Here is a 12721-nt window from a genome sequence, read left to right as displayed (position 1 = left end):
GAAACAGTGACAGACTTTATCTTCTTGGACTCCAAAATCACTGCACATGGCGACTGCAGCCATGAAATTAAAAGACGGTTGGTCCTTGGAAGTAGAGCTATGACAAACCTAGACAGCATACTGAAAAAAAGAAACATTACTTTGCCCACAAAGGTCTGCCTAGTCAAAGCTATGGTTTTTCCAGGAGTCACGTACGGATGTGAGAGTTGGACTATAAAGAAAGCTGAGCACTGAAGAATGGATGCTTTTGAACTGTGGTGTTGGAGAAGACTCTTGAGAGTACCCTGGACTGCAAGGAGATCCAACCAGTCCATTCTAAAGGAAATTAGTCCTGAATAATTACTGGAAGGACTGATGCTGAAGCTGAAGCTCGAATACTTTGGCCACCTGATGAGAAGAACTGACTCACTGGAAAAGACCCTGATGCTGGGAAAGATTGAAGGCAGGAAGAGACGGGGACAAGAGAGGATGAGATGGTTGGATGGCATCACCAGCTCAATGGACATGACTTTGAGCAAGCTCTGGGAGTTGGGGATAGGGAAGCCTGGCCTGCTGCAGTCCATGGGGTTGCAAACAGACACGATGGGGCAACTGTACCAAACTGATGACTTGCCAGGTACTATTTTAGGGAAACAGAGGCATGAACACATGATACAAATTTCTTATTTCCATGAGCCTTACATTCCAGTGGGAAGAGAGACAGACAATAAAGAAGCAACAAAAGAAGATAATGTGAAATTATATCAAGGCTATGAAAACACAAACCAAAATGGGGAGACGGCATGTCATACAGGGAGCTCTCTTATATGGGGATCAGTGTGAACACAGGGGCCAGCTCAGACTGGCTCTGGAGAACCAATTACATCCATCTCTTTCCAACTCCAGTGATGCAACAAATCAGTGTCTCCCTGCCACCAGAGCCAGTTGTTAAGCCTTTAGGAGCACACCACCAGATGAGGAGGTCTTTCTGAAGAGACACTAAATAGACAAGTCAATCTTGTGACCATCTTGGGTGGGGTCGGGGGGTGGGGGAGGAAGCAAGCCCAGAGACCCCAAAAGCAGAATTCACAGGAAACCAAGCAAGATAAAGCACTGTGTTTTAAAAAAAACACGAACAGAATTATTTTGTTAAAATGTTGTAATACATTCCAATTGGTCAAAATAAACACGCAATGTCAAAACAGAACTCAAAAAAGCACAAAGAACTATATTCAATTGTGTAATGGTCCTAAGTCCCTCATTACAGCGAGGGGAAGGGTCTGGTGGTGGTGTTGTGGTTTTTAAATTGTGTCTTATTTATTGTCTCCATTCTGTCTGTAAAAAAAAAAAAGTGGAGGGACAGTTTTGGTTCCTGGGTAATTTGCAAAACCACAAAATTCACTTACAAAAATATGTAAGCGTGACCTATAATATTACCAGTTTGGGAAACTACAATCACACCCTTTTAAACTTTTGGAGTCTGGGTTATTCAGGGAATCTTAGCATTTTATGAATGCAAAGGAACTGAAGAGGCATAACCACTTATTTTAGGTATAAAGAAAGGTCCAAATAGGTAACATACTGGAGATAACAGCACTAGTCACCTAGCTTGTTCACGATTATCTGTTTCATTTGATGCCATATTTGTTTTCTTCTTCTTTTTTTCAGCCCCACTGTGCAGCATATGGTATTTTAGTTCCTCAACCAGGGATCAAACACATGCCCTCTGCATTGGAAGCACAGAGTCTTAACATCTAGACTGCCAGGGAAGTTCAATGCAATATTTTCAATGTCACTCTATATCCTAGGACAGCGGTGCTCAAAATTGAGCATGCATCAGAATCACGTGACGACTTGTTTAAAACACCCACAGGCTGCACACTCCTGAGTTTAGGTGTCTGTAGGGCTGGGTTAAGGGCCAGGAATCTGCACATATAACGAGTTCCCTGGTGATGTCAATGCCACTGGTCTGGGGACCCTACTTGAAATTCACTGATCCAAGAACTGGAAGCATGGGTTTTGCCACCTAACACAGCTGAGTTCCAGCTCCACTTCAGCCACTTGTATGACCCTTGGAAAAGCCACCCAAACCCTCTGGACTTCAGTCTCTGACACATAAGTCCAGTTGGGAGGAATAAAGAAATGCCCATAAAGCACTAGCTCAGCCAAGGGCAAGGCCTTTTAGAAGCAAGTGCTCAAAAAATACTAGTTACAGCCTACAGAAATGTTTCCTTAATCATTATGGCTCCCCGTTATCTGCTATTTCACTTTCTGTGATTTCAGTTACCTACAGTCAACCCCAGTCTGAAAATATAAAACAGAAAATCCCACAAATACACAATTCACACGTTTTAAATTGTGCACCAAGTAACATGATGAAAGTTCCCACCTTCCCACTCTGTCCTGCCCAGGACATGAATCATCCCTTTGTCCAGGGTATCCTGCCTATTAGTCACTTAGAAGTCCCGTTATCAAATCAACTGTCTAGGTATAGCAGTTCTTGTATTCAAGTGACCCTTACTGTGATCAATAATGGCCAGAAAGCACAAGAGGAGAGATGCTGGTAGTCCAGATCTGCCAAAGAGAAGCCATAAAGTACTTCCTTGAAGTGAAAAGGTACAAGTTCTCAACTTAATAAAATCATATGCTGTGGGGACTTCCCTGGTTAAGACTGCACTTCTACCGCAGAGGGCAAGGTTTTGATCACTGATCTGGGAACTAAGATCCCATATGCCACATGGCACAATCAAAAAAAAATCATAAGCTGTGGATACTAAGATCTACAGTAAGAATGAATTTTCTATCTGTAAAATCATAAAGAAGGAAAAAAGAAATACATGCTAGTTTTGCTTTCATACTTAAAATTGCAAAGTTGCGGCTGCAGTGCATGATAAATGCTTTGATATTGATAAGATAGAAAAGGCATTAAATTTGTACAGTAAGGGATCTTGAGAGACCACATTCACATACCTTTTATTACAGTATACAGTGTTATAATTCGTTCTGTTTTCTCAAGTTGTTGTTAATCTCTCACTGTGCCTAATTTGGAATATACCATTCAAAAATACTTCACTTTTCTCCTTTTTCAACATACACTAGAATAAAGTTCAAAAGATAGATAAGATCAAAGATTGGAAAAGATATGGCAGAACTGGAACATTTATAGCAGCTTTATTCATAATAGGTGAAAGAAAAAAACAGTCCAAATGTCCATCGAGAAACAAAAATATAAACAATCTGGTATATGTATGCAATGTGATACTACTCCCCAATTCAAAACAACCATGATACACACAGTACGAAATCTCCAAAATCTTTTGTTGAGGGCAAAAACCCAGACACAAAAGAGTGTCTTTTGTGCATTATTTCATTGATATGAATTTCAATGATAGACAAGACTAACCCAAAGTGAGAGAAATCAAATAGTCAATGCCTCTGGAAGAGGTGGAGGGAGCTGACTGGAAAAGTATAGGAGGGAAATTTCTGAGGTAATGGAAACGCTCTGTATCTTGATCTGGGTGAAGCAGACATGAGCATATACATTTGTCAAAGCCCATCAAACTATATACTTAAGATCTGTGCATTTTACTACAGGTAAATATAAACCTATAGTATATATAGTACATGTATATATATATCTTATTATATATATGAAGTGATTTATTTTATATAGCGTATATATGTAAATTTCTTAAGGCACTTTTATGACAAAAAACTGTCATCCTTCATTTAAAATAAACCAACTCCAACCAAGTAGATCCATTTAGCTTGATTCTTTCACAGACCAGTCCTATTTCATATACCATTTACAACAGACTAGTTTAGTCTGTGCAACTTTCCAGAGAGCTGCCGTGAAATAGAGCAGAATTCTCTCCCACAAGAGGACCATGACATTTCCATACAGACAGCACCCAGAGTGACCCGTGGCCCTGGGAGTAGCTAGTTTAAGGCGCAGACAACTCAAAAGTATTATTTTCCTTTACCAAGTAGGAGCCTATTTAATATGATTAAAACACAGTAATAAAAACACAAGAAGAACAATTTTGTCCTATAATTTAAATCATATTCTCAATATGAAAGAGAAGGCTGGTGATGGTGAAGCCTGGATGGGAGGGGAGTTCGGGGAGAATGGATACACATATATATGTATGACTGAGTCCCTTCCCTGTTTACCTAAAACTACCACAACACTGTTAAGTCGGCTATATCCCAATACAAAATAAAAAGTTTCAAGCTACCAAAAAAAGAGAGAGAGAAGGCTGGTGAAATGCTTTCCAGTGCCTTCTTTCTGTAATGAAGATGTTAGAAGAGCTGCCTGCGCCTGTGTAATCATGACAGGAAATAGTAGCTTTCACATTGCAGTGGATTTCAGGCCATTCAAATGTCCCCATCCATAACTTTATTCCACTATAAGAAGAACAAGTAGGTTTGCATACACACACATGCACACACACTTTCTATGAGCATTCTTGCATAGCACACAGAATAATTCCGGGTGAAAGGAAATAAGATGGGGAGACACTAGCTTCCTTCAAACCCAGAGGCCTCTGATTCCAAACACACTTGGGTTACCTGATTGACCTTTCCAAAGTTTCACGATGATGCAGCATTGGGACAAAGCCTCCCAATGTTTGGTAACTGGTGGAGGGAGGCTCAGCCACCTATAGTATCTCACACACTGAGAATGAGCTCCCATTGATCAATTAGACACTAGTAAAACGCTCCCTGCGCCCATAATCTCCAGGATAGTCAGGAACTCGTGCCCATCCTCTACCAGCCATGTCTCCAAGATGCCCCTGCATGATGACCTGCAGCCGACCCCATCAAATGCTATGACAGTATTTTCTCTACAGTTGTATCAAGTCCTAGTAATGCAGGAACCTGAATTATGGAGTTAACCTCATAATTCAGATTCCTGACACTAAAAAAACCCAAGTCAGACATGACTTAGAGACTGAACAACAACGAAGTCCTCTAGGAAACCTTCTCTGATCATACAACTGGAAGTTAGTTCCTAGTTTCCTAAATGCTAATGCTCATTTTTTTAAGTATCATTTATATTGCACTTTAAGATCCTGTTTGTACATAGGCATTATTTTCTTCCCTGAGACTGGATGCTCCTAGAGATTGAGGACTGTTTTGTAAACTTCATTTTATCTCTAACATTGCCAGCTCAGTACATAGCACATAAATGTCTCAAAATGTTTGGTGATATATGGAGTAAGTGGAACCTGTTTTAATGGAGTAATGGTAATACACTGGGTTATTATCATTCTATACCTAATATCTAATAAAGTGCTAACACATTTTTTTTTAAAGCTAAACTTAAAAGCTAGACACAGAAATAAATAACTGCCCCAATTTCACTTGAAACGTAACAATAGCTAGTCTTTATTGAGCACTTATTATGTGTCAGGCACTATTCTGCACCCTTTATAAGTTTATGTAATACAAAACAGCCAGTTCAGAGATTCGGGAGACATATTTCCAGGTGAGACAAGGTGTTGACCTTAAGCAAAGCTGAGGTGATATGCAGTAAATGAGGCATATTCTCTCCTTTCAATGAGCTTATCACCTTGTATGGAAAGAAGGGAAGGGATCTAACGCATAGTTCAGAATAAGTAAAAAACTGACAAGACACACATTTAGGGGAATCCAGAAGAAGGCTGATTTCTTCATCCTGGCAGGATGCCTGGGGGCTTCTTGGAGGAGGTGTGCAATCAGATACTGAGGACCAAATGTAAGGAGATTCCCATAACTGTCAGTCCCTCAGCTCCCAAAGCTACCAAAAGGCCCGTCTCTTCTCCCTGTCCCCCTCCTCCACGTCATCTGGAACAGGCCTGTTTCCAAAAGAGGACTAGCTCAGCCCAGCCCTCCTTTCCTCTGCTGCTTGCCCTTTCAAGTACACAGGCACATGTATGAACTTTTCACCAAGGCTCAACCTGGTGCTTTTGCAGGGAAGAACCTGGATCACGGTGTTTGGTCATACAAGGGACCCCTTTAATGGAATCCATTCCTTCTCTACTTCTCTACTCAGGGACAGCCCTGAGCCTATACCAAACTAAGACGCAAGGGACTCCCCCTAGCCAGCAGCCATCAGAAGGGTCATCACTCCTCTCCAAGCTTCTGAGAGGTGAATTTGCTTCCACTCCCTTCTCTTAAGTGCACTCCTCAGGTCTCCCACACTCATCCCCCACCTCTTCCTCCTTGGTGGTTAAGGCTCTGCAACAAGGATTTTCAAACCCTCACTCTTGGTATCTGTGTGACCTTGGGCAAGTAACTGAACCAACATCAGTAAATGAAACAACGTCAGTCCCACCTTCTTCATCCGTAACATGGGGTTTATAAGAAAAACTCGCTCTCAGAATTGTTGTGCATCAGAACAAAAGAGTGCAAGGAAAGCATTTTACACAGAACCTGACACATAATAAGCGACAAGAAATAGCAGCTATAATCATCTTCACAGGGATGATAACGATGGTTGCAGTGATGGGGATGGTGGTGATGTTGGTGGTAGTATAAACTTGGGCTTGAATGGCGCTAAAATACCCTCTCTATTCTCTCCCCCCACCGCCACCCACAAGTCTGGGGCCAGGCCACACGGTAGAGACACATGAGTCATCCAGTTGTGGGGTGAATGCAAGATCTTCAGGCTGCAGGCTTTGGGACTGAAAGGTTGTGATGCCCTAGCCCACCTGGCCGGTCACAGGGTGATGCTGATTTTCTGATTAAGGAGGTCCAACAATCAAAGACCCTCACCTCCTTCATACCCATTCTCCAGGTCTGAAAACAGCTAAGATTTCAAAGAACGCCGTAGCTACGCCCGCTGCAACACTCGCCCAGGGAACCAGGAGAGCGTCCACTTTGCCCCTGCCTCAGTTCCCCAACTCTCCTCCCGGTGCAGGCAAGCCACTGCTGCACTTGGTGGCAGAGATAACAGGTTAGCAAACCGGGCCAGGGAAAAATCTCTGCGCTTCCCCGAGCTAACCCAAGCCCCTCTTCCCAACGCAGGTGGGCAAACAATCCACAGCCTCTCAACAACTTGGTGTATTTCACCATCACTGGGCACACGGCCTCAACATCGCCCCTATACCGCGTTCGCAGGAGAAAAGCGGGAAATCGAAAGGGGGGCGGGAGGAGGCTTCTCAGCCGGGTTCCCTTTTCTGGGGGCGCCTCCAGGAGGCGCGTCCCGACTTACCTTGTCTGACGGCTTTGAAGGTGACGGCCTCCTTGCAGCTGTCGATGACTCCCAGTACGTCATAGCGGGGCAAGCCGGACACCCGGATCCCCTGCACCTCCAGAAGCAACTCGCCCTCGCCCAGCCGAGGGCCCTCGCCGCCACCGGGAAGCCCCGCCGCTTCGGTAGCCGTCACTGCTCCAACATACGGAAACTCTCCGTTCTCCGCGCCCCCCAGCACCGTCACCCCCAGCTCTCCCTGGGGTCCCCGCTTTACGGTGCATTCGTGAACCCTGCTAGTCCAGTGGTTCTTCTTCTGGATCACTTTCGACATGATGAGTTACACCCCTCCTACCTCCGCCAAAAAAAATAATGATAAAATGAGAGACAGGTGCCCCCCACAGCACAAGCCCCCAAGCCCCTGCTGGTTCATGGGAGAGACATCTCCCCCCCAAACAACGCAGCGGGAGAGAGAAACTTGGCAGCCTCGCTCCCTTGCACACACTCGCTCACTCAAGCCATCATAAAACAAACTTTCTGGGCTTCCTCGCGAGCCCTGCACAGGCGCCCGCGAGCTTTGTTTGCATTCCGGTGCTTCTCGGTCCACGTTCCGGCGCCCGACCGTGCTCTCTGGGACCAGAGTCCACTCTGCGCCGCTTGGATTATTTTTTTTCCTTCCTTTCTTTCTTTCTTGCCTCTTAGAAATGCGGTGTCTCCTCTTTGCCTCCCGTCTGGTTCGCCTTTCCTCGCGGGCGGGCAGTTTCTGAGGGTGAGGGAAGCCCTTCCAGGCAGTTGCTGGGAGCCCTGGAGACGCGGTAGCTGAGCGGGGGCGGGGGGGACAGGAGGGAAGTGCCTGCGTCCCCTTTAAGCAGATACAAAGGCTCGGCTTGTTTTGTTACAGTTCATTCTATTCCGCGCCGCCGAGCGCAGCGGCCGGCAAGAGGAGACGCGCGCGCATGCGCCCCGCGACCGCCTGCCGGCCGGCCCGCCCCACCCGGCCTTCCCGAAGTGAGAGATTCCAATATGCTTCCCGTTGGGTCCTAAGTCCGACCCTTCCAGGATCAGCCACTTTTCTCCCCCTTCACACGCCCTTCTCGTTCCTACTTTTATTTCAGTGCTCACGACTCTGCATAGCCCTTCGGGGGTCTGGGAGACGAGCAAGTGTTTTACTCCAACTGTCTGCAACTTTTGAAAACATAGGCAATCTGCTTGGGCATTTTAAAACCATTTCAAACAGGTGGGGGTTGGGGAGACTCACACTCCCTTGCGCTCACACGCACGCACACACGCCGGCCTAAGCTTCCTTACCGCCCTCGGCCAGTGGCTGGCCACGCTGTCGGTCACCTAGCCCACCCCCCGCCGCAATTCCCTCTAATACCCTGAACCCAACCCAGAGGAGTGCGCCTGCCCGGCTTCCCCCCAACCTGCACTGTGCAGGCGGGTTCTGGTCTTGGAGCAGGGTGTGCTCCAGCCTCTGCGACCCTGGAGGGGCGGGGGGGGGGGGGGGGGGGGCGGTGCTGTGGTGGTCCCCCAAATGGGATCCGTCACACGCTCACACACGTATACACACATTTATCTGCATCCTTAAACTTTAGGGCCAACTTTTCTGGACGCAGATAAAGTATAAGGCGAGGGAAAGAAGCCAAAAAGCAAGAGGGGCTTGGGGTCTTCAACCGAAAAGGGTCTAGCTCTTTAAAACTCCCTTGCGGCTAGAGACCTCTGGAACCAGGCGTCTGTCCTGGACTCAAGTTCCTGGCTGAGCTAAGCAGCCTTTGGACCCGCCCCGGGGCCAGGAGATAAGGATCACTCCTGGGTCACGGATCTGCACCCGAGTCCTGGCGCCCGCGGGGGCGTGGGCGCGGCAGCCACCTCTCGGAATTCACAGCCGGGAGTTGCTTCTGCCTCGGGCGGCGCCCGAGGGCGGGGGTAGAGCCAGCTAATAATGTCCCTGCTAGGTTTCGGAACGTGCTCGGGGGCTGCGGACAGAAAGAATATCCTGCACCGGCAAGGCTTCCCTCCCCAAATACTCCCCAATCGGCCTGGGCGATAGTCTCCTAAACATTTTCTTTTCCTCAGTGATTTATAACTTATTTATCCATCTTGGGTCACAAAAGAGATTTCAAGTGCTAAATAAGGGAAGTGAGTGTAAAGGACTCCGAAAGGACGGGGTGCCGCAGAGGTCAGGGTTGAGAGGCGGGCTCTGAGGTTTAGGTTCTCACCGGTCCAGTGTCCGTGTGATCTTGACCAAGCGCTGGGACCCCTCAGAGCCTGAGTTTCTTAAGTAAGTGTAACAATACCTGACAAGATTTTGGGGAGTATTACGGGGAGGACACTTGTAAAGTGATATATAATAAAAAGCTTACTAGTAGTAGTTTGAAAATAGGAATCATTCGGGGTTTCAAGTTACATGATAATTCCTCCTTTTCTCTCTAAAACTTAAAATATATAGGCATACATTTAAATATTTTAAAGCACTGCTTATAGGGCACTTTTCTAAGCCAATAAATATAAGAGAAGAACGTTGCTACTTCTCTCTTGAGATATCCAAAACTGAAAAATCCTATTGCCTTCTAGTATTTGTAAAAGAAGGAAGTGGCCAGTTTTCCATGGCTCTTCTTGGTAAGGGAAACCATCTTCAGCCTCTTTTCTCAGAAGATATCCATTTGTCTCCAGCTTGACTGGATCAAAATGAATGAGAAATTAAAAAGCTTCAGTCCCAAAACCAAATAAAGATCCAGCCAGTCAGAATCTTAAGGATAGGTTCTATCCTCTGGATGTTTAAGCTTGCCTTTACATGCATGGTGCTAGTACACAACACCGAGGACCACAGTCTATCATCTTGATTCCTGAGCTCACAGACACTTTTAGGGTAAGAATCTATGTCCACATCTTCTTGGACAGCATATACTCCAGGAAGGTAGTGGATTTTGGCAGTTTGGTTTACTGATGTAGTCCCAGTTCTTAGAACAGTATCTGGTACCTTGTTAATGTTCAAGTATTTGGTGAGTGAATCCTCCTCCCAAAATGCACATTTTTGCATACCACCTTAAGAGTGAAATCACAGATTTCCCTACAGATCATTGGTAAGCTTGCCCTTCTATACTTCCCACCTCCCACACTCCATATTTTATAACTGTGGGTGCCCACTTGCCAGGAATTCTCCCACTTGCCTCTAATCAGCGGTCACCTACCTAGAGGAGTCCAAACAAGATCAAGTGGTCGGCAGTTCCTTCCACTGGCAGCAGCACCATCTTCCCTCTCCAGGGTTCCACATGACCCTGAAGCAGAGAAGAGGAAAGGACTTGGAATTTAGCCTACTTCAGATTCTAGGTGTGGAATAACCCCCCCAAAAAAGAAGGGTAGAGTGAGGGCACAGACACCAGGGTAGAGAGAGGTATAGAGAGACATATTAAAATCCAGGAATTTAAAAAGGAGTAGTTTGAGCTTTCAAAACAGCTGAGACTGCCAATTTCCAGACATTAAGTTTATGATGTTCCCAAACTCTCTGCCTCTCCTCTGAACCTTTCTGTTTGTTCTATTTCTCCTGGTTCAGTTTCTGTGTCCCAGATTGGAAGGAGCTTCAGGGCAGAAATCATATTTATTCTATCCAAACTTTGAATCCTCAGCACCTAAACCCATGCCTTGAGGTGAGTGTGCACTTACACACTTGATGAATGAATGTGTGAATGCATGGGTGAAGTGTGACCTTAAACTATGTAGTATGTGACCTTTAGCATGAAACCCATTTAGATTCCCTGGCCTTTCAGTGGTTAGTTAGGACTACACATTTCTGTTGCAGGGGGCATGAGTTCCCTGTGGCATGGCCAAAAAATTAAGTAAGTAAAAAATAAAAAAAAAAACACGAAACCCATTTAGATTTGGTGGCTAAAACTGATATTTATAGACTGTTTTCTTAAGAGTTTATAGTTATCTTGAAGTAGATTTTTCTTGAATATATATAAAGAAGAACCCTGTGTTCTGGCTTCCCTCACTTACATTATGACTTTGACAATACATTCTAGTGGGGGAAATAATGCCATAAAATACCTAACTTTGAGGTTTACCATGTGTGCCAGGATAGTTATGTACATTATTTTATTTAATCATTATAACAATTGTGTGAGGTAGGTATGGCCTTGATTTTGTATGAGTGACTTTGATTTTAGAGGAAAGTAAAGCTAGTTAAGTAAAGAAATTTGCTCAAGAGCCTGGAAATGATAGAGCTAGGATGTGAACGCAGGGGCCCGAACCAAAGCCCACATTCAGAACTACAGCCCTATGGGAGGGGTAGGATGTGGCCATCCACCATCTAGCATATTTGGGTACCAGCATATTTTGGCTCCAGTATCCACCACATAGTGTATGCATACCAGTTAAGACAGTTAAAACACTCTCCCATCTCTTCCTTATAAACTGAAAGAATACAGTGTTCCACTCTGGAATCCAATCTGCAGTCCTCCTTCAGTGGGCTCTGAAGATCAAATAATTTACTGGAATGTAGAGAGATTAATTTGCAAACATTTCTGAAGTGTCTAGAGATCTGTGGGCTCTGGTACAGGTGACATGCCAATATACTGTTACTGCAGAAGCAGTTCAACAACAAAATCTTAATAAACATGATTAAGAAGTAAACTGTGACATAATAAACTGCAAAAACGATGGTCTTATTTTCCTATAGGTAGTTCCACTCAAAGGAAGAAGAAAATCCACAAATGTAAAATTGTGCATTTCTTTCTTCCAAAGACATTTCTTTTCAAAGGTTTCTAGTTGTGAGTAAAGAAAGCATTACTGCAGTCGAAAGTGGTAACTTACCTCCTTTTTCTGAAAATGTGAAGACAGGAGATAAGTTGGTTGACTGTGAGGCAAAAGAGGACATAAAAATTGGTTATCTTTTAGTTTCTGAAGAATGTCATCAAGAAGCATATATTATAGATATCAAGGTAAATGCTTCATATTCAGTAAGGTAACTGACTCCAAACTGGTAATTTAGAGCAGATCAACAAAGGAAGTTAAAACCCTTATTTCAGATAGAGGGAAACAGATAGTGAGGACCACTTTCTGAGTCACCTCCTGGAGGCACTTTTATGATTCACTTGATAACATGTTCGTTTCCTCACAGGGAGGCAGACAGGTTTTTTCTGACCACAGTACCCCTCTAGTCCTTTCAGCTAGGGAAGAAAAAATAAAATGTTAATTCTCGTGATCTTCCAATCGCATGTGAACTATTATTTTCATATCCTAGAGGAAGAACTCCAGGAAGAGAGTTTAATCCTGGCTAATGTTCTGGTTCACTTCCATGGGAAAAAATTAATACTGGTAACTGGAAGATTTGAAATTTCAATATTGGCTGTGAAGAACCAAGAGAAACCCAAGAATTTATTACGGAAATCTCTCCTAAAATTTCCCAAATATTCAGCTATACTGAAGTATATCATCCTGCATAATTCCACTGAAAATATACGTGGTGACAGTAAATTTCCTTATGAACAGGATATTTGCAATTTTCTTCATAATAGATATTTGTATCTATTTTATCTCCCACCAACTCTATGAAAATACAGTAAT

The 12721-nt window shown here is 44.4% G+C and overlaps 1 protein-coding gene across 33 annotated transcripts in view; it reads right to left on the bottom strand.

Moving 5' to 3' along the window:
- Positions 1-8109, bottom strand: part of MAGI1 (membrane associated guanylate kinase, WW and PDZ domain containing 1) — a 645902-nt gene extending 637793 nt beyond the window's left edge. For 19 of the 33 annotated variants that reach the window (XM_086366991.1, XM_086366968.1, XM_086366993.1 and 16 more), the window contains exon 1: positions 7178-8099. In XM_086366991.1, the coding sequence (XP_086223117.1) occupies positions 7178-7490 (313 nt within the window). In that variant the 5' untranslated portion in view covers positions 7491-8099. Of the gene's footprint in view, positions 1-7177 lie in introns of all 33 variants that reach the window. The other 14 variants (XM_086366992.1, XM_086366969.1, XM_086366972.1 and 11 more) reach the window with 3 other exon arrangements.
- Positions 8110-12721: the final 4612 nt, after the last annotated feature.

This window comes from Bos grunniens, chromosome 22 (assembly GCF_055505025.1).
Source record: "Bos grunniens cultivar Pamir isolate PY7600 chromosome 22, Bosgru_T2T1.0, whole genome shotgun sequence".
NCBI lineage: Eukaryota > Metazoa > Chordata > Mammalia > Artiodactyla > Bovidae > Bos > Bos grunniens.
Note: the sequence above shows the minus strand (reverse complement) of the source record. Positions and strands in the feature narration are given on the sequence as shown.